General features: G+C 44.7%; 1 protein-coding gene across 2 annotated transcripts in view; it reads left to right on the top strand.

Moving 5' to 3' along the window:
* Positions 1 to 21,837, top strand: part of LOC144693001 (EF-hand calcium-binding domain-containing protein 6) — a 119,932-nt gene that overhangs the window by 53,307 nt on the left and 44,788 nt on the right. For both annotated transcript variants that reach the window (XM_078562255.1, XM_078562245.1), the window contains 4 exons: positions 479 to 616; positions 16,920 to 17,062; positions 20,023 to 20,165; positions 20,914 to 21,110. In XM_078562255.1, the coding sequence (XP_078418381.1) occupies positions 479 to 616; positions 16,920 to 17,062; positions 20,023 to 20,165; positions 20,914 to 21,110 (621 nt within the window). The remainder of the gene's footprint in view (positions 1 to 478; positions 617 to 16,919; positions 17,063 to 20,022; positions 20,166 to 20,913; positions 21,111 to 21,837) is intronic.

Raw genomic sequence — 21,837 nt, 5'->3', positions numbered from 1 at the left:
AGCTCAATTGTTGTGTTCTGTTTCAAATTCTGTACAAATAGTATGTTTTAATTCACTACTAAAATGTACCTGACTGCAAATCCGTATTAGCTGCATATACAAGTATAAAGTTGAACCTGTTCAAATTTTCCTAATAAGTATAACCGCATGGCCCTGGTACCATTCTTATAAACCTCTTTTACACCTTCTCCAGTGCCTCCTTTTCATAATATGGAGATCAGAACTGTGCACAGTATAACAAGTGTGGTCTAACCCAAGTTGGAGATGGCTTTACAAAGAATGAAGAATTCTTATTCCTGACATCATGAATCTTGCAGTTTGAAAAGCAGTAACAGAAGGGTTTATTTTTCAGAACTGATTAAATGTGAATGTCTTACTGCGTAGGTATTATATGAAATCTATATACATCTTGGTTCTGTTATAAAGATAATTTTCCACGATTCTATTTATCTATCTGTATTGCCCTGTTTAATGTTAGGCTTTTAGACCTGACTGAAATTCTGCCTCAGAAGAACATTGAAGGACCGGTTAGGATCCTTGTTCCCGAATTCAGGGACATGCTGAAGCAACTGGGGTATCACATGGAAGATGAAGAGTTTGATAAATTGTGGAGAAGGTAGGCATGGGTAACTCATCTGACCCTTTGCCCTCATTTAAAGTTCAAAATAGAAAGTATGCTTATGAATATTTTTTTAATTCGCTGGCTAGGCCAGCATTTACTGCCGATCCATAATTGCCTTGTTTAGAGGGCATTTAAGAGTCAACCACATTGCTGTGGGTCTGGAGTCACATATGGGCCAGACCAGGTAAGGACAGCAGATTTCCTTCCCTAAAGGACGCTAGTGAACCAGATGGGCTTTTACAACAATCGGCAATAGTTTCATGGTCTTCGTCAGACTTTTAATTCCAGAATTTTACTGAATTCAGATTTCACCATCTGCCGTGGTGGGATTCAAACCCAGGTCCCCACAGCATTACCCTGGGTGTCTGGAATACTAGTCCAGTGACTATACCACCACCTCCCGCTAAATAGATAGCACATAAATGCTTAACACATTCATTTGACACCATGTTCATTTGTTCCTCCACTACTATAGTAAAAATATTAACCCATGGATTAAAGTTTCTGTTCAAATACTAAACAAAAGAATTTAGTGTGAATGCAGTGGTTCTTTGTTCACTGGCATCAGCATTGCTTAATTTCAAAGTTTTTGAATTAACATTTTAAAGACAATTTTGGCATCAAAAATGTCTGGTACAAAAAGTTTAAAGAAGCTTTGCGTTTGATTTATGGTTTCTTTCTGCTGATTTTTCTGTTTTGCTTTTGATGAGTGAAGGCTTGGAAGAGCTACTAGGGGGCCAATTTTGCAAAATTGCACTCCCTGCAAGGAGCCTCAATTATTGGGTCAACATATGAGAGGCGGAATCATCCATGGCCGCTGGCATTGGACGTGTTCGGCTGCATGAGTGGACAATATGGCAAGAAGGCCAAAAATCAGTTTCGCGGTGTTGTGAAACCAGTTTGCGATAGTCCGCTCACCCCGCCAATGGCGGGCCGCGTTTCCAGCCCTCAGACTTTGGGAACCTCATTGTAATACATACGCATATCATTATAAGCCCAGTTCGCTGGAATCGTTCCCCTCTCCACTGAATCGTCCACCCACGCCGACATGTTTCACGACAACATATAAAACGCATGCACTTGGCGGGCTGCACTTTGAAGGGAACTCGGAGGTGAACGCACAGTAACATTGTGGAGCACTTGCTCAGGTCGCCTGTTGGACTTCATGGTTGGGGTGTGTTGAGGGCGAGGGGTGGTGCAAGGGCTGCCCTGCGGTTGAGGGAGGCAAGGGCTGCCCTGCGGCTGAAGGTAGCTCAGAAGCATATGCGGGGTGTGGGGGCTGTGAGCGAGGGAAGCGGCCATGCATTAGGGACACCTTGAATAAAGTGACCATTCCTTTGCAGCTGAGACAGTTCAGGCGCAGCCACATTGATATGATTGGAGTCAGGCCTCGAGCTTATCTGTCCACTCAAGCAATGCAGAGAATCATCAAATTGCCACCAAGTGCTCCAGAGCTTTTCACCCCTCGGACACAGACTACAAACTACTGAGTAAATGAGAACATTTGGCCGACAGAGCACGTTGTACAATCTCCTTGCTAAAACTGGTCATGGAGCAGTCACTGGTGGAGGCACTCACAGCGGTTTGCAATGTCGTCATCCCAGTTTGGACCAGTCTCCCCCATGGTTCAAGCTAACAGTGCAGCCTTGAAGTGCGGGTTAGGAGAATGCCTGTGCCTGAGCTGAGAGCACAGCATGCAGTCCAATGGGCAAAGCTGCCACCAGTCGGTCAGGTGGAGTGGAGCGGAGGTGGTTGAATTTCGGGCAGCCATGCAGCGCACTAATCTCTGGCCATCCAAGTGGTGGCCAGCAGACTCCAGGAATCGTTAAGGGGCCTTCAGACTTAACCAAGACAATTTCTTAGTATACCCAGGCTAACCCACGTGTCTCTCTCTTTCATCCTGCAGGAGGAGTACATCAGGGTCATGGAGCCCGGTGAACTAGCTGTATGCCTCATGGCCTACAGAGAGCAAAGACAACTCAGAAGAGAGTGACTGAGCCGCCTGGCTGTGCAGAGGGAGGAGCAGCACCCTCTGGAAGAAGGGGCGGTGGGGCTCCCGCACATGCCACTGAACAGCCACAGTGAGCTGTTGCTGGTCAGTGCCTAGCTTGACCCAGGGTCTATAGACATCACCTTTCATTCCTGCAGATGACCGAGATCCAGTGTCACTGAAGACTGCAAGTGTCTGGGGAACCGGTCGGCCACCTCTGCCAGCTGCTGCAGGATTTGGTGCCATGGGGCATGGAGGGTATCCGCTGTCAGTGGCCATGAAAGTGACTGTGGCACTCAATTTCTACATCAGTGGCTCCTTTCAGGGCTCCACAGGTGATCTCTGTGGGGTCTCACAAGCCTCCACCCACAAAGGCATTCATGAGGTCATGGATACCATCTTTGTGCAGGCACACAACACTGCATTTCGCCCGGAACCAGGACAGTCAGGATGCAAGAGCGATTGGAATTGGAGGTCCCAGGATTCCCTCAGGTACATGGTGCCATCGTACACACATAGCACTCAGATCTCCATCACAACACACGGTCAACTATGTCAATCACAAGGCGTTCCATTCGCTGAATGTGCAGCTGGTGTGCGACTACCACAAATGCATCCTGCAGGTCTGCATGGTTTCCAGGGAGTGTCCATGACTCCTACACCCTCAGTCAGTCTCAGATCCCTGATGTTTTCCAGGGTCCACAGAGGCTGCAGCGATGGCTCCTCAGGGACAAGGGCTACCTGCAGACGACGTGGCTGATGGCAACCGTGCGGAGGCCTCAGACTGCAGCAGAGTGAAGGTATAAAGAGGTTCATGCTGCAACTCACAACTTGGTGGAGCAGACCATCGGGATGCTGAAGATAAGGGTCCGGTGCCTGGACAAGTCTGGTGGAGCCCTGCTATATAGTCCGCAGAGGGTGTCACACATCGTCATCGTCTGCTGCACATTTTACAACCTGGCGCTGCAACAGAAGAGGAGCTGGCTGAGGAGGAGCTGGAGGAGCTGGAGGAGCTGGAGGCTTCCTCTGATGAGGAGAACGCCGATGGGGGTGAGGGTGAGGAGGTCCTCGAAGGCGACGATGACAGGGATGAGGCCCTTGCCCTTGCATCTTGGCTAGATGAGGCAGGCGCACTCAGGAGGCCCTCATAGCTGCTAGGTTTGTGAAGGATGATGATGACATGCAGTGAGGAGACACCATAGATCCTCACATTCCATCCCTGAACGTTTGACTCCAATCTGGCTAATGGCAGCGCACATACCTTCTGACATAATGCTCCTGTCATGAAGACACAGTGAAGGCCCTAATAATCGCTCGAATGCAGGAGGATAATGATGATATGCAGTGAGGACACACCATGGATCTTCACATAGCCTCTGAGAATGTCTGACTCCTGTCTGGCCGAGGGCAGCTCACTTATGCTCTGTGATCAAGGTCATATCATAGAGATGCAGCCAGTAAACTTCAGAAGCATCTGATCCTTTGTCTGCCTTCAGCACCTGAACCCCTCAGGTGCACAGCATCACTGGTCACAGATGCTGAAGGGATGGGGGCCAGCCCCATCTTAAAGGTGCTGAGAGCACACGGAGAGAATGACGGAACTCTGTGACGCCCGCCCACAATATTCTGGCAGCAATGACAAGCACCATCGAGGTGCAGGCATCATGAATGTGTTCAGGGAGTGTGAGGCCGGAGCATCGCTTTGGTCTGAAGGCTACACAAAGCACAGGGACGAGGCCCTGGACTGAGACACCTGCCTTTATCTTGTGCAGAAAGGCTTCACATCTGAGTGACACGAACACTGCTCATCAGAACAAGGAGCCATAGGCAGGGAGACATTCTTGGGAGTTTATTGACAATAGTGAACATTATGTACAAGTGATTAACACCCCCGTGCCCAGGCTGTGCAACTACACCTTCTTAACTTTCCTAACCTTGCCAGTACATCTTGGTGCTCCCCAGCCATTCACAGTGGAGCTGCTACGCCCTGTCTGTGATGACCTTGGTGGGCGTCCTCTGGAGGGCTGAGACCTGGAGGGTCCTGGCTTGCTTTCGGGGTCCTGCTGTCTGGCAGTGGCACCCTCCTTGGCCTGTGGAGCTGGAGCTGCTGAGGCCACAGGAAGAGGGGATTCAGATGGGCTGGAGACTCCCAGAGTCACCTGGATGGATGGCCCCAGGGGGTACACCTGCTGATCCTCTTCCCTATGGATGCCTAAGGGCCCCAGCCTGACTCCTTGAGGTGAAGAGGTAGCTTGAGTGAGATCGGGTTGCGCTACAGCCCTCTTGCGTTGACACCTTTCGAGGACAACTATGGCATCAGCGATGGTGTTGAGCTCACGCAGCAGTCCAGGAGTGACATCCTGGTCAAGGTCTCCATGGCGGCTGCCATCCTATCAATGTTGACCTCGGTGCGTTGCAATGCCAGCGCTATTGAGTCGGCCTGAAGACGGACGGACTGTTCCAATGTGCCTTGCAATCTGAGGAGTGCAGCAGACATCCCTTCCTGATGTTCCCGAGCTTGCCTTTGCAGCTCCAGCAACTGTGACATGACCGAGTCCAGAGGCTCATCATCTAACTCGGACTCAGCAAATATTTGGTCTCCAGCAGTCCTCCCAGTGCCGGACACCTGGGAGATCCCTGCCACTGCTGCTGCAGATCAGACAGTGTAATGTGCTCACCAGATTGTGATCCTGAAGCTACTCTAAGGCTAGGTCCCACTGAGGTGTGTGTCTCTGCGCTTGTGGAGGGTGTGGGTGAGCGCTGTGATGGGACTTCAAAGGAGGATGCCTCCAGCTCCCTCTCCAGAGGTTTCTTTGGAGCTTGATTGGAGGCCTTGGGTCCTGGCCTCTGTCAACTGTTTCCCAGATGTTCCTGCGAAAGCAAGGGGAGATAATTAGTGCATGGCAGTGGCCTGTGAAACAGGACACATCACTCACAGCATGGTTATCTGATGGATGTTGCACTGCTGGACCCTCACTTAGTAGAGCACTGCCAACCTCACCGTCAGTGCAGGACTGGTCCAGATCCTCCCGGTTAGCTGGATGGCTGTTTTCAAAGTCTGTGAGGACCTTGATTTCAGACATTCCTCATCCTGTCTGCAACCTCTCCCTGTTGTTGTGTACCAGCTTGTCCTGCATGAATAGAGATGGAGAGAGTGTAAGCAGCATGCCTGCCAGGTCAGATGATAAATATGCCTGGCATGTGCGGGTGGTGAGTGGTCCCATGGACAGGATGAGGACAATGACGGTGTGTGTGAAAGAGTGAATGGTGATGTCCCTTGAACTGGCAGTGAGTGAGGGCCCTGTGGATGTGTGATGGGCTTGTGAGTGTGTGAGTTGAGAGTGTTGAGAAGTGTGGCTTACCCTGTGGAATGGAGATCATTCATCCTCTTGTGGCACTGGGTGGCTGTCCTCTTTTGAAGGGTGTTGGCACTGACCACTGCTGCCACCACCTTCCATGCTGGATTGGTGATATTACTGCCCATCCTGTGGCCAGAGAGGGAGTAGAGGACACCACAGTGTCTTTGAACTTGGGGGCTGCAGTCTTTTTGCTTTTCGGGGCCATGTCTTCTTTGCAGCAGCCGTGGGCTGGAAGCTCTGAGATGTGTGTGCGTGCAGCTGCACTTTAAATGTGGTACCCAGCGTGATAAAGCAGCGAGGTGGTGGCGAGGCGGGCGAATGAGAGCCTGCCCACCATGGAAACGGCATGTTTCCTGGGAAGGCATAATTAATGCAGCGGGCTTGGGACGATTCAGCGTGAAAAGCCACCAATGCCACAATTAGTCCAGACCTGCACTATCCATAGATTGATTGATGGAAAATTATGTGGCGCAAACACCAAGGTCGACTCTGACTAATTTGATAGAATTTTTTTGAGGAAGTAACATGGAGATTTGAAGAGGGTAGTGCAGTTGATGTGGTCTACAATGATTTTAGCAAAGCTTTTGACAAGGTCCCACATGGCAGACTGGTTAAAAAAATTAAAGCCCATGGGATCCAAGGGAATATAGCAAGCTAGATACAAAATTGGCTCAGTAACAGGAACTAAAGGGTAATTGTTGATGGGTGTTTTTTTGACTGGAAGGCAGCTTCTAGTGGGGTTCCGCAGAGCTCAGTACTAGGTGTCCTGCTCTTTGTGGTATATATTAATGATTTGGATGTAAATGTAGGAGAAAAGATCAAAAAGTTTGCAGACAACACAAAAAGTGGCCACGCAGTCAATAGCGAGGAGGATAGTTGTAGACTGCAGGAAGGTATCAATGGACTGGTCAGGTGAGCAGAAAAGTGACCAGTGGAATTCAACCCAGAGAAGTGCGGGATGATGCATTTGGGGAGGTCAAACAAGGCAAAGCATTACACAATAAATGGGAGGATACTGAGAGGTGTAGAGGAAGTGAGAGACCTTGGAGCGAATGTCCACAGGTCCCTGAAGGTAGCAGATCAGGCTGATAAGGTGTTTGAGGAGGCATATGGAATCCTTTAATTTATTAGCCGAGGCACAGAATATAAGAGCAGGGAGGTTATGCTGGAACTATATAAAACATTAGCATTAGTTAGGCAACAACATGAGTACTGTGTGCAGTTCTGGTTACCCCATTGCAGAAAGGATGTTAATGTTTTAGAGAGGATACAGAGGAGATTTACGAGGATGTTGCCAGGACCGGAAAATTGCAACTCTGAGGATTGTATAGGCTGGGGTTGTTCTCCTTGGAATAGAGGAGGCTAAGGGGAGAATTGATTAAGGTGTACAAAATTGTGAGGGGCCTGGATACAGTGGATGGGAAGGGCCTATTTTCTTTAGCAAAGAGGTCAGTGATGGTGGGGGGGTGGGGGTGTGGGGGGGTGGTTGGTGGGCATAGATTTAAAGTGATTGGCAAAAAGATTAGAGGGGAGATGAGGAAATATTTTTCACCCAGATGGTAGTAGGGGCCTGGAATTCACTGCCTGAAAAAGTAGTAGAGGCAGAAGCCCTCAGATCATTTAAAAGGCGTCTGGATATGCACCTTGAGTGCAGTAACCTGCAGGGCTAAGTACCAAATACTGGAAAGTGGGATTAGGCTGGGTGGTTCATTTTTCAGCCAGCGCAGACTCAATGGACCTACTGCCATAAACTTTCAATGATTCTATGTGATTTCTGACACTGGCCCTGTCAAAGTTCACATAGTCATGGGGAGATGCCCTATTTTGTACAACCAACACCTGCACCATCAGGGCTGCATTTGGGGAGCTTGTACACGAAGGAGGCAAGAAAGCCAGAGAAGGGTGAATGCTAGATCCCTCCTCTCCCAACTGGAAACATCCTCAAACTGCTCCCTCTGGCCCTCGTTTAATAGGTGCTGTATGTAAAAAAAAAATTAAGAAATTGTTTCCTCTTTGTTGGTCTAGTCCATAATCCCAGCCTGATCTCCCATATTGCACCCTTTCCATTGCTGAGAGGATTGTTGTACTGAGTTCCATTGCAAATGCAATACCTGTACCATCTAAGGACCTAGAAAGCAGCAACTGCCAACCTGGAGAGACACCCACCCAGGCACTGCTCCCTTTTATACGAAACATCTTGTGTGGGGTGGTTGGAGGCTCCATCCCCAACAGGACATCCTGCAAATTCCAGTCAAGGTTGTAATCTGGTGGATCTGGATCATGTTCAAATTTGTAGCCTCCCCCGCATTGCATTCCAAAAGACGTTATAGTAGGAATACACCAGAAGGATTACAGATTTTTGGAGTCTTGAGTCTCTTCTCTCTCACAGTGGCATTCTGTAACTCCTCTAAATTGTCTTGAACCCTATAGAAAAAGCCCATTTTAAACAATGATGCAACTTAGGAACATAGAACTTAAAAGCAGGAAAATGCCATTCGGCCCTTCGAGCCTGTTCTGCCATTCGATATGATCATGGCTGATCTGATTGTGGTTTCAAATTTTCTGTCTGCCCCCCCGCCGCCATAACCCTTGCCTACCAAAAATCTATCTAACAGCCTTGAATAAATTCAATGACCCAGCCTCCACTGCTTTCTGGGGAAGAGAATTCCACAGACTAATGACCCTCTGAGAGAAAAAAATTCTCCTCATCTCCATCTTAAAAGAGAGACTCTTATTTTTAAGCTGTGTTCCCTAGAGCTAGTCTCCCCAACGAGGGGAAGCATCCTCCCAGTATCCACCCTATCAACTCTCCTCAGGATCTTATGTGTTTCAATAAGATCACCTCTCATTCTTCTAAACTCCAATGGGTAAAGGCCAACCTGTTCAGCCTTTCTTCATAAAATAAGCCCTTCATCCCATGAGTCAAGTGAACCTTCTCTGAACTGCTTCTAACACAATTATATCCTTTTTCAAATAAGGAGACCGAAACTGTACACTGAGGTACACTATCTCACCACGGCTCTGCACAGCTGGAGTAAAACTTCCCTACTTTTATATTACATTCCCCTTGCAATAAATGCCAACATTCCATCTGCGTTCCTAATCAACATGTACCAGGACACCCAGATCCCTCTACACCACAGAGTTCTGCAGTCTCACTCCATTTAAATAGTATACTGCTTTTCTATTCTTCCTGTCGAAATGGACAAGTTCACATTTTCCCACATTATACTCCATCTGCCAAATTTTTGCCCACTCACTTAACCTATCTATATCCCCTTGTAGACTCATTACCTCTCCTTGACAACTTACTTTCCTACCTATCTTGATGTTATCTTCAAATTTAACTACCACACATTCGATCCCTTCATCCAAGTCATTGATATACATTGTAAATAGTTGACACCCCAACATTGATTCCATGGCACTCACTTGCAACTTGCCAACTGAAAAATACCCATTTATTCCTACTTCCTGATTCCTGTTAGCTAACCAATCCTTTATCCATGCTGATATGTTACCCCATACACCATGAGCTCTTATTTTGTATAGTAACCTTTGATGTGGCACCTGGAAATCCAAGTGCACCACATCTACAGGTTCCCCTTTATACACTTTGCTTGTTTCTTCCCCAAAGAACTCTATTGAATTAGTTAAACACGGTTTCCCTTTTACAAAACCATGTTGACTCTGCCTGATCTCATTATGATTTTCAAAGTATCCTGCTATAACTGCATTAATAATGGATTCTAGCAATTTTCCTATGACAGATATTAGGCTAACTGGCCAATAGCTTCCTGTTTTTTTTATGTCTGCCTCCTTTCTTGACTAAATATGTTAGCTTTGCTATTTTGCAAAGTGGCGGGACTCTTCCAGAATCTAAGGAATTTTGGAAAAGTATAATCAGTGCCTGTCCTATCTCTGCAGCCACTTTATTTACGATCATAGGATGCAGGCCATCAGGTCCTGGGATTTGTCAGCCTTTGGGTCTAATAGTTTTCTCAGTACCTTTTCCCTATTGATGGTGATTGTTTTATGTTCCTCCTTCCATTTCACCTCATGATTTTAAAGTATTTTTGGGACGTTTCTAAGTCTTCTGCAGTGAAGACAGTAAGACACAAAATACCTGTTCAACACCTCTGCCATTTCTCTCTTTTCCATTGTCAATTCTCAAAACTCACTCTCCAGAGGACCAACTTTCACTTTAGTTACTCTTTTCCTATTTAAATACTTATAGAAACTCTTACAATCTGATTTTATATTACTAGCTAAAATTCTCTCATACTTTACTTTCTCCCTCTTTATATTTTTGGTCATTCTTTGCAGGTTCTTAAAATCTGTCCAACTTTCTGACCTACCACTATTCTTTGTAGATTTTTTCAGCATTTCTTTCAATTTGCTGCTATCCTTAACTTCCTTATGTAGCCATAGAAAATGAATCCTTCTCAAAGAGTTTTTCTTCCTCACTGGGATGAATCTTTGCTGAGAGTTATTAAGTATCTCCTTAAAAGTCTGCCGCTGCATCTCTACTGTCCCACCTTTTAACCTAGTTTCCCAGTTCACTTTAGCTACCTCTGCCTTCATACCCTTATAATTATCTTTATTTAGGTTTAAAATACTGACATTAGACCCACATTTCATCCCTTCGACTGAGCGTGAAATTCTATCATATTATGATTGCTGTCACCTAGAGGCTCATTTACCATGAGGTTAATGTTTCATCGCTCATTGCCAGATCCAAATAGCCTGCTCTCTGGTTGGCTCTAGAATGTACTGCTCTAAGAAATTGTCCCAAATACACTCTATGAACTCATTTTCCAGGCTACTTTTTTCAATCTGATTCACTCAAACTACATGTAGGCTAAAGTCACCCATGATTATTGCGGTACCTTTCTCACACATCCCATTTATTTATTCCTGTATGCTCGGTCCTACAGTGTAACTACTCTTAGGGGGCATATAAACTACTTCCACAAATGACCTCTTAAAATTTCTATCTCATATCTCTACCCAAACTGATTCTACATCTTGCTGTTTTGAGCTAAGGTCATCTCTCACTATTATACTAATGACATCCTTAATTAACAAAGCTACCCCACCAGCTTTTCCTAGTTTCCGGTCTTTTTGAAATGTCAAATACCCTTTAATATTCAGGTCCCAGCCTTGGTCACCTTGTAACTATGTCTCTATAATGACTATCAGGTTATACATATTTATTTCTACCTTTGCTAAAGATTCATCCATTTTGTTACAAATGCTGCGTGTATTCAGATACAGAGCCTTTAACTCTGTCTTTTTACCATTTTTGCACTCCCTGGCCTTATCTGCTGGTGCTCTCTTAAGTTTGCATACTCAGTCCCTTCCTGCCACACTCTGGTAATCATTGCTCAAATTGTTCCCCTGCTCCATTATCTCATTGTTTCCTTTGATTTACCATTTCTCCTATCAATTAATCCCACACTACCACAACTTAGTTTAAACTCTACCAGCCCTACCACTCTAGTTATATGACTTGCCAGAAAACTGGTCCCAGCATGGTTCAGGCAAAGACCGTCCCAACAGTACAGCTCCCACTTTCCCCAGTACTGGTGCCAGTGCCCCATGAATCAAAACCCATTTCTCCCACACCAGTCTTTGAGCCACGCATTTAACTCTCTAAGCTTATTTACCCTACGCCAGTTTGCTCATGGCTCAGGTAATAGTCCAGTGATTATTATCTTTGGGGTTCTGCTTTTTAATTTAGCCCCGAGCTGCTCATACTCCCTATGCAGAACCTCTTTCCTATTCCTATATATGTTGTTGGTACTCACATGGACCACGACAGCTGGAACCTCCTCCTCTCACTGCAAGTTCCTCTCCAACCCCAAGCAGATGTCTTGAACATTGGCACCGGGCAGGCAACACAGCCTTCTGGACTCTTGCTCTTGGCTGCAGAGAACTGTGTCTAACCTGACTATACTATCTCCTGTAACCATTACATTCCTATTTACTACCCCCAACTTGAATGGCTTCCTGTACCATGGTGCCATGGTCAGCATGCTCATCCATCTTGCTCTCATCCATACAATCTTTAAGAACCTCAAATCTGTTTGAAAATTGCGAGGGCTAAGGATCCTCTACTTTTATCTTCTCAATCCCCATACCTGCCTCACTTGCAATCACACCCTCCTGTCCCTGACCACTGACCAAATCAGTGTGACTGCCTTCTGGAACAAAGTGTCCAGGTAACTTTCCCCTTACCTGATGCATTGCAGTGTCTGCAGCTCAGCCTTCAGCTCAATGACTCTGAGTCAAACCTCCTCAGGCCATAGACACTTACTGGAGATGTGGTTAGCTTGGATCACATTAGCGTCCACTGGCTCCCACATCCTGCAGCCACAACACATCACCTGCCCTGTTTTCCTATAGTGTGTTCATTAATTTACTTGTCTTAATTAATTTATAATTACTAACCCTGCTGCTATTAAGTTGTACTACCCCTAGTAAACCTTACTGCTACTAATAAAACCTTACAATTGCTAATGAGTTACCTGAGTTTTGGAAGATAGATGAGAAAAATACTCACCAACCAATCATTTACCTGTTTCCCTGTGACATCACACTACTTTTTCTCAGCATGCAGTTGGTTAGAGTCACAGACTGGCCCAGCTCTTTTGAACCCTGAAGCTGCTCTCCTCTCGAGCTCTTTTAGAAATGAGAGGTTGTCCACTTTGGCATAAGAAATAGGAACAGGAGTAGGCCATTCGGCCCTTCAAGCCTGCACCGCCATTCAATAAGATTATGGCTGATCTGCCCCAGGCCTCAACTCCTCTTTCATGCCAGCTCCTCATAGCCCTCAACTCCCCGATATTTCAAAAATCTATCTCCTTGTTAAATACTTCCAGTGATCTAGTTTCCACAACTCTCCGAGGTAAAACAGGAAAGGTGGCCAAACCATGGCTTACAAGGGAAATTAGAGATAATATTAGATGCAAGGAAGAGCATACAAATTAGCCAGAAGAAACAACAGACCTGAGGATTGGGAGCAGTTTAGAATTCAGCAAAGGAGGATCGAGGGATTGATTAAGAAGGGGAAAATAGAGTACGAGAATAAGCTTGCAGGGAATATAAAAACTGACTGTAAAGGTTTCTATAGGTATGTGAAGAGAAAAAGATTGGTGAAGACTAATGTAGGTCCCTTACAGTCAGAAACAGGGGAATTTATAATGGGGAACAAAGAAATGGCTGACCACTAAATACATCCTTTGGTTCTGTCTTCACAAAGGAGGACACTAATAACATAACAGAAATGTTGGGGAACACAGGGTTTAGTGAGAGGGAGGAACTGAAAGAAATCAGTATTAGTAGGGAAATGGTGTTGGAGAAATCGATGGGATTGAAGGCCTGATAATCTACATCCCAGAGTACTTAAGGAAGTGGCCCTAGAAATAGTGGATGCATTAGTGGTCATCTTATGAGATTCTATAGACTCTGGAACAGTTCCTACAGATTGGAGGGTAGCTAATGTAACCCCACTATTTAAAAAGGGAGGCAGAGAGAAAACAGGGAATTATAGACCAGTCAGCCTGATGTCGGTAGTGGGGAAAATTCTAGAGTCCATTATAAAAGATTTAATAGCTGAGCACATGGAAAACAGAGGCAGAATCGGACAGAGTCAGCATGGATTTATGAAAGGGAAATCATGCTTGACAAACCTACTGGAATTTTTCGAGGATGTAACTAGTAGAGTTGATGAGCGAGAGCCAGTGGATGTGGTTTATTTGGACTTTCAGAAGGCTTTTGACAAAGCCCCACATAAGAGATTGGCGTTTAAAATTAAGCGCATGGGATTGGGGGTTGTGTATTGAGATGGATAGAAAACTGGTTGGCAGATAGGAAACAAAGAGTAGGAATAAACGGGACTTCAGTGACTGGTGGGGTACCGCAGGGATCGGTGCTGGGACCCCAGCTATATACAATATATATTAATGATTTAGATGAGGGGGCTAAATGTAATATCTCCAAATTTGCAGATGACACAAAGCTGGGTGGGAGGGTGAGCTGTGAGGAGGATGCAGAGATGCTTCAGTGTGATTTGGACAAGCTGAGTGAGTGGGCAAATGCATGGCAGAGGCAATATAATGTGGATAAATGTGAGGTTATCCACTTTGTTACCTAGCAAAAACAGGAAGGCAGATTATCTGAATGGCTATAAATTGAGAGAGGAGAATGTGCAACGAGACCTGGGTATCCTGGTACACCAGTCGCTGAAGGTAAGCATGTAGGCACAGCAGGCGGTAAAGAAGGCAAATGGCATGTTGGCCTTCATAGCCAGAGGATTCGTGTACAGGAACAGGGATGTTTTGCTGCAATTGTGCAGGGCCTTGGTGAGACCACACCTGGAATATTGTGTGCAGTTTTGGTCGCCTTATCTGAGGAAGGATGTACTTGTTATAGAGGGAGTGCAGCGAAGGTTTACCCGACTGATTCCTGGGATGGCGGAACTGACATATGAGGAGAGATTGAGTTGGTTAGGATTATATTCGCTGGAGTTCAGAAGAATGAGGGAGAATCTCATAGAAACCTATAAAATTATAACAGGACTAGACAGGGTAGATGCAGGAAGGATGTTCTCGATAGTGGGGCAGTCCAGAACTAGGGGTCACAGTGTGAGGATATGGGGTAGACCATTTAGGACTGAGATGAGGAGAAATTTCTTCACCCAGAGAGTGGTGAGCCTGTGGAATTCGTTACCACAGAAAGTAGTTGAGATCAAAATATTGTATGTTTTCAAGGAGGTGTTAGATATCGGTCTTGGGGCGAAAGGGATCAAAGGATATGGGGAGAAAGCGGGAGCAGGCTATTGAGTTGGATGACCGGCCATGATCATAAAGAATAGCGGAGCAGGCTCGAAGGGCCGAATGGCCTACTCCTGCTCCTAGTTTCTATGTTTCTATGTAGAGAATTCCAGACATTCACTACCCTTTGAGAGAAGAAATTCCTTTGCATCTCAGTTTTAAGTGAGTGTCTCTTTATTCTGTAACTACGTCCCCTAGTTCAAGATTCCCGCACTAGTGGAAACATCTACTCAACATCTACTCTGTCAAGCCCCCTCAGAATCTTGTACATTTCAATCAGATCACCCCTCATTCTTCTAAACCCGAATGAATAAAGGCCTAACCTGTTTAGCCGTTCTTGATAAGTCAACCCTTTCATCCCAGGAATCAGCCTAGTGAATCTCTTTTGAGCTGCCTCCAATGCCAGCATATCCTTTCTTAAATACAGGGACCAAAACTGTACACAGTACTCCAGGTGCGGCCATACCAACACGTTGTATAGTTGTAACAAGACTTTCCTATTTTTAAACTCCAACCCCCTAGCTATACAGGCCAAAATTCCATTTGCCTTCTTAACTACTAGCTGCACCTGCATCCTAACCTTTTGAGTTTCATGCACAAGAACACCCAGATTTCTCTGTGCTTCACCTTTTTGGAGTCTCTCTCCATTTAAATAATAGTCTGCCTTTTGATTTTTCCGACCAAAGTGCATGACCTCACACTTTCCTACATTAAACTCCTATCTGCCAAGTTTTTGCCCACCCACTCAACCTTTCCATATCCTTATGTCCTCATCACTACATACCCCCCCCCACCTATTTTTGTATTGTCAGCAGATTTGGAAATATTACACTCTGCCCCCTCCTCCAAGTCATTAATATAGTCAGTAAATAATTGAGGCCTTAGGACTGATCTTTGTGGCACTCCACTAGTTATATCTTTCCAACCTGAAAAAGACCCATTAATCCTGACTCTCTGTCTTCTGTGTGTTAACCAATCCTCAATCGATGCTAATACATTAGCCCCAATACCGTGAGCTTTTACCTTGTGCAATAACCTTTTATGTGGCACCTTATCAAATGCCTTCTGGAAATCCAAATACACTACATCTACCGGTTCCCATTTAAAACTCTGCTAGTTAGATCTGCTTCCTGGTAGAAAGATTAGAAAAGCAGAGTATTATCTAAATGGAGAGAGACTGCAGAATGCTGCAGTACAGAGGGATCTGTGTGCCTTTATTGCAAGGATGATGGATGCGCAGAGCATTGGTGAGACCTCACCTAAAGTACTTGCGTACAGTTTTGGTCTCAATTAAGGAAGGATATACTTGTATTGGAAGCAGTTCAGTTAAGATCCACTAGCCTGATTCCTGGGATGATGGGGTTGTCATATGAGGAAAGGTTGAGCAGGTTGGGCCTATACACATTGGAGTTTAGAAGAATGAGGGGTGATCTTATTGAAATATATAAGATTCTGAGGTGGCTTGACAGGGCAGATGCTGGGGGGATGTTTCCCATCAGAGGGGGAGGGGATGGAATCTAGAATTAGGAGACATTTAAAAATAAGGGATCTCCAATTTAAGATGGGAATGAGGAGGAATTTCTTCTCTCAGAGGGTTGTTAGTCTTTGGAATTGTCTTCCGCAGAGGGCAGTGGAGGCTGGGTTATTTAATACATTTAAGGCTGCGCTAGACAGATTTTTGATTGACAAGGGAGTCAAAGGTTATGGGGCATTGGCAAGAAAGTGGAGTTAAGGCCACAATCAGGGCAGCCATAATCTTATCGAATGGCGGAGCAGGCTCGATGGGCCAAATGACCCGAGTGGTTCGGGTCTGGAATGCACTGCTTGGAAGTGTGGTGGAGGCACAATCGAGACATTCAAGAGGGAATGTTAGATGATTGTTTTAATAGAAACAATGTGCAGGGATACAGGGAAAAGGCAGGGCAATGGCATTAGGTCACAATGCTCATTCGGAGAGCTGGTGCAGACATGATGGGCCAAATTGCCTCCTTCTGTACTGTTAAAATTCTGTGATTCTTGGTCCTAATTCTTATAACCTTATGAACTAAATCTATGATCTTACCGTAGATAGTTATCCCATTCCTTCACCCTGTCACTTTCCATTCCAACAGATATGATACTGATGGTCTTGGTGTTATTAAAGGAGATGTGCTAATGAGGAAACTTGGAAATGAATTCAGGAATGGAATGGCACACAACAGTGAAGGGTCTGCTCGAAAACCATCTGATCAAATGAGTTTAGAAAGCTCAGCAAGTAAGTGAGGACTGGAGAATTGCAAACGTTACACTCTTGTTGCAAAAAGATAAGCCCAGCAACTACAGGTCAGTCAGTTCAACTTCGGTGGTGGGGAAACCTCTAGAATCAATAATTCAGGATAAAATTAGTAGTCACATGGACAAATGCGGGTTAATTAAAGAAAGCCAGCATGGATTTGTTAAAGGAAAATAGTGTTTAAATAACTTGATGGAGCTTTTTGAAGTGGTAACAGAGAGGGTTGATGAGCACAATGCTGCTGATGTGGTGTATGTGGACTTGCAAAAGCCATTTGACACAGTGCCACACAACAGTCTTGCCAGCAAAGTTATAGCTCATGAAATAAAAGGGACAGTAGCAACATGGATATGAAATTGGCTGAGTGACAGGAAACAGAGGGTAGTGGTTAATGGATGCTTTTCAGACTGGAGCAAGGGTTGTAGTGGAATTCCCCCAGGGGTAAGTATTGGGACCCTCCCCCTTCCTGATATATATTAATGACCTAAACCTTGGTGTACAGGGCACTATTTCAAAATTTGCAGATGATACAAAACTTGGAATATTGTGAACTGTGAGGAGGATAGTGTAGAACTTCAAAAGGACATAAACAAGTTAGTGGAATGGGCAGACAGGTGGCAGATGAGGTTCAATGTGGAGGAATGTGAAGTGATTCATTTTAGTAGGAAGAACATGGACAGTTAACATAAAATAAAGGTCACAATTCTAAAGGGAGTGCAGGAGCAGAGGGACCTGGGTGTATATGGCCATAAGTCATTGAAGATGGCAGGACAGGTTGAGAGAGCAGTTAATAAAGCATACAGTATCCTAGGTTTTATTAATGGGGGCATGGGTTCAAGAGCAAGGAGGTTATGCTGAACCTGTATATGACACTAATGTGGTCTCAGCTGGAGTATCGCGCCCAGTTCTGGGCACTGCACTAGAGGAAGGATGTGAATACATTGAAGAAAGTGCAGAACAAATTCACGAAAATGGTTTCAGGGATGAGGAACTTCAGTTATGAAGATAGATTGGAGAAGTTGGAACTGTTTTCCTTGGAGGAGAGAAGGCTGAGAGGGAATTTAATAGAGGTGTTCAAAATCATGAGGGGTTTGGACAGAGTAGATAAAGCGAAACTCTTCCCACTTGTGAAAGGATCAAGAATGAGAGGGCACAGATTTAAAGTAATTTGCGAAAGAAGCAAAAGTGGTATGAGAAAAAAAACATTTCACACAGCGAGTGGTTAAGATCTGGAACGCAGTGCCTGAGAGTGTGCTGTAGCCAGCTTCAACTGAAGCATTCAGAAGGGCACAAAGTGAATTGCTCATTCGGAGAGATGGTGCAGACACGATGGGCTGAATGCCCTTCTTTTGCCCTGCAACAATTCTGTAATTCTGTGAAGTGCCTGGTCTATCCACTAAGTTCATGTGATGTGCACATTGTGTGATATAGCACATTGGAGCTTCACAGTCATGTGTTAATTTTATTCTAAGCTGCCCAACCTGAAACACCCCACTTCTGTCTTCTATTGGAAAAATGGTGTCCGATCCGACCCCATCAGCTTTTTGTCAAGTGGGTTAGGTTAAAATTACCCCCACAGCGTGTTGCAGAATGGCAGAATGTGACTTGTGCTCATTTGCCACTCTTTCATTTAGATTTGTGGGATATGATGCATGTCAAAAGGAACCTGCGATAAACCTAATGAACTGAATTTGTCACTATTACAGAATGCAACACTACATTATTGATTATGAAAAGACCTCTGCTGAAGCTGTACAAACCTCTGATTAGGCTACAACTAGAGTGTTACATCCAGTTCTGGTCACCACACTTTAGGAAAGATGTGAGGGTCCTTGAGAGGATGCACAGGAGATTGACTAGTATAGGTCCTGGGATGGGGGATTTTAGCTACAAGGTTAGGTTGGAGAAGCTGGGGCTGATCACTTTGACGCAAAGGAGATTGAGGGGAGATGTTATAGAAGTGTCCAAGGCTATGACAGGTTTAGATAACGTAGACAAAGAAAAGCTGTCCCCATTAACTGATGGTACAAGCACTAGGGGGCAAAGATTTAATGCTTTGGGCAAGAGACGCAAGTGGAATGTGAGAACAATCTTTTTTTATGCAGCAAGTGCTAATGACCTGCAACTCGCTGCCTATGAGATTGGGGAAGCGGAGACAATGAATGATTTCAAAAGGAAATAGGGTGGGCACTTGAGGGAAATAAATTTGTAGGGGAATGGGACTGATTGGATTGCTCTGCCAGGGTGTCTTCATGGACCAAATGTCCTTCTTCAGTGCCGTAATGATTCTATGATTCAATGACTCTATTACTCATATGAATGGCCTAGTGGTAGAGTACAGGGCAGTTCAGTTCATTTTATATTCCAGTTCATTTATTCTCACTGAGGATAGAAAGAAGGTGTGGCAGGAGATTCTAGAGTAATGTTGACAATCTACGTAGAATCTGTCCTTCTGCAGAAATACCCTAATGCCCGTGTTTTTTCCAATATGAATATAAATGTAAGTTGCTATTAAAACGTTTGCAAAGAAGAGGTGTTAAGGTAGAACTGCAGGAGATGGAATGTAATCCTAAACATTTACCTCCCAAGCACCAACACATCTGCTTTCATGGTGCATTTGGAGATCCTGAAACCACTGAATGAGATGGGAGCTCAAACTATCAAAATAAATTAAACCAATTGTTGGAAACGTATAATTAGCAGGTCTGGTGTAATTTTCACCAATGATAAACTCATCTGAATGGTGGAAACAGCTCACATGCTAACAATCGCATGCAGGAAGCCCAGAACTTGACAGTTTTGTCAGACGTTCCAAAGGAGAACAAGTTATGAATCTCTAGAGGACATAGCAGCCTGAATGATATAAATAAAACCCAGAAAATTGGAGAGTGTCCACAAGAGCGATGTAGCTATTCTAAACTGTTCATTACTGTTCTTTCCAGGACTGACTAGGACCCTGACCAAAGCAGAACATGAGAGGAAAGCTTCTCTTCATATTGAAAACTGGCTAAAAGATAAGTTCAGGGAAGGTTATAACCTCATGAAAGAAGAATTTGAAAAGTATGACCCAGAGGGAACAGGCAAGGTAAGAAACATTTGGAGTGGCTTTTATCTGAATTCTATCTAATTATCTACCTGCCGCCTAATTATATCTCTAGTCCTTCTCACATCTTCTGGGTAAGAGACATGTAGTGTAATTTTATTACAGCTTGTGTAAACATGTCTGGCTGAAATTTGAGCTGAAACTACTAGCCTCAGGCTGACAATTGTGTTGCAGGTGAACTCTCAGACAGCTCTGTAACTGTCACAAGAGTTGAACCTTTAAGAACCCATGGACAGAACTTGCTTTACTTTCTTAAAGGTGAGTACTGTTGCCAAACTATTAGGTACAGTATAACCAGTGAAAGTTAATGCATACATTTTTTTATTCTTTCATGGGATGTGGACGTCGCTGGCTAGGCCAGCATTTATTGCCCATCCCTAATTGCCCTTGAGAAGGTGGTGATGAGCCACCTGCTTGAGCCGCTGCAGCCCATGTGGTGTAGGTACACCCCCAGTGCTGTTAGGCAGGGAGTTCAAAGATTTTGATCCGGTGACAGTGAAGGAACGGCGATATATTTCCAAGCCAGGATGATGAGTGGCTTGGAGGGGAACTTCCAGGTGGTGGTGTTATTGCCCATTTGCTCTCCTTGTCCTTGCAGGAGGTAGAGATTGCAGATTTGAAAGGTGCGACTACCACTTTGTACCATTAACAATTCAACGGTTTAAAAATTATTTTAAGCCCTATCTTTTCTACAAATTGACAATGTATTTTCCTCTATTTGAATTACCAGGTATTACACAGGGACTTTCTGTCTGTCCTGGCAACCTTTGACCTACACCTGAAAGACGAACATTTTAACCTTTTTTTGGCGCGATGCAATCTCGAAAACAGCAAATTTGGGATCAAATACATTGACTTCCTTAGAAACTTCCAGGACAGAAGTGAGAAGGGAATTCCGCATAAAATTTTGAACAACCCGAAGCACAAGTTAGTGGGTTCTCTGTCCTAACAATGTATGTTTGACTTTGCCAGATCACAATTCTCCGCCCTTCTAAATTTAGAAAACTAAAGAAAGTCAACTTCAAAAAAAGCTGACTGGCAAGAAAACCCTTGGCTTGTGAGAACAAGGAGTCATACAATCTTTGAGATTTAAGCTGTGGAATGTAGGTACTAATTCCCTCCTGCTGATGAGTGGCATATCTCCAACTAGTTACATTTATATTTATATATCATCTTACCACATCCTAAGAATTTCTCAAAGCACTCAACAACCAGTGGGTCCCTTTCGAAGTATAAGTCACTGTTGATATCTAGGAACTGGCAGTGGCCATTTTGCACAAAGCAAGATTCCACAAACAGATGAATGACCAGGTAATCACTCTTTTGGTTGGGCAGGTAACGTGGGGAGCTCTCCTTTAAGTAGTATCATTGGATCTACCCGAACAGGTAGGCAAGAACTCAGTCTCACGCGAGACATGGCACCTCCGACAATCTTGCACTGGCAGTGAGTCTCAGGTCCACGTTGAGACTTAAATCTACAATCATTTGCCTCAGAGATGAGAGTGCTACCAGCTGAATCAAGTACATGAATGAATAAATCCAAATGTTGAAAGTAAGTACCTTTCTAAGGGGTGTGTCTTGCCATGTTCTCACTGCAAGTTTTGAATTTTTACATGATCATCATGCAAAACATTTCACAATTCATATGCTTTTC

Source organism: Cetorhinus maximus, chromosome 2 (genome assembly GCF_964194155.1).
Source record: "Cetorhinus maximus chromosome 2, sCetMax3.hap1.1, whole genome shotgun sequence".
Taxonomy (NCBI): Eukaryota; Metazoa; Chordata; class Chondrichthyes; order Lamniformes; family Cetorhinidae; genus Cetorhinus; species Cetorhinus maximus.
The sequence above is the reverse complement of the archived record's forward strand: the minus strand, read 5'-3'. Positions and strand labels throughout refer to the sequence as shown.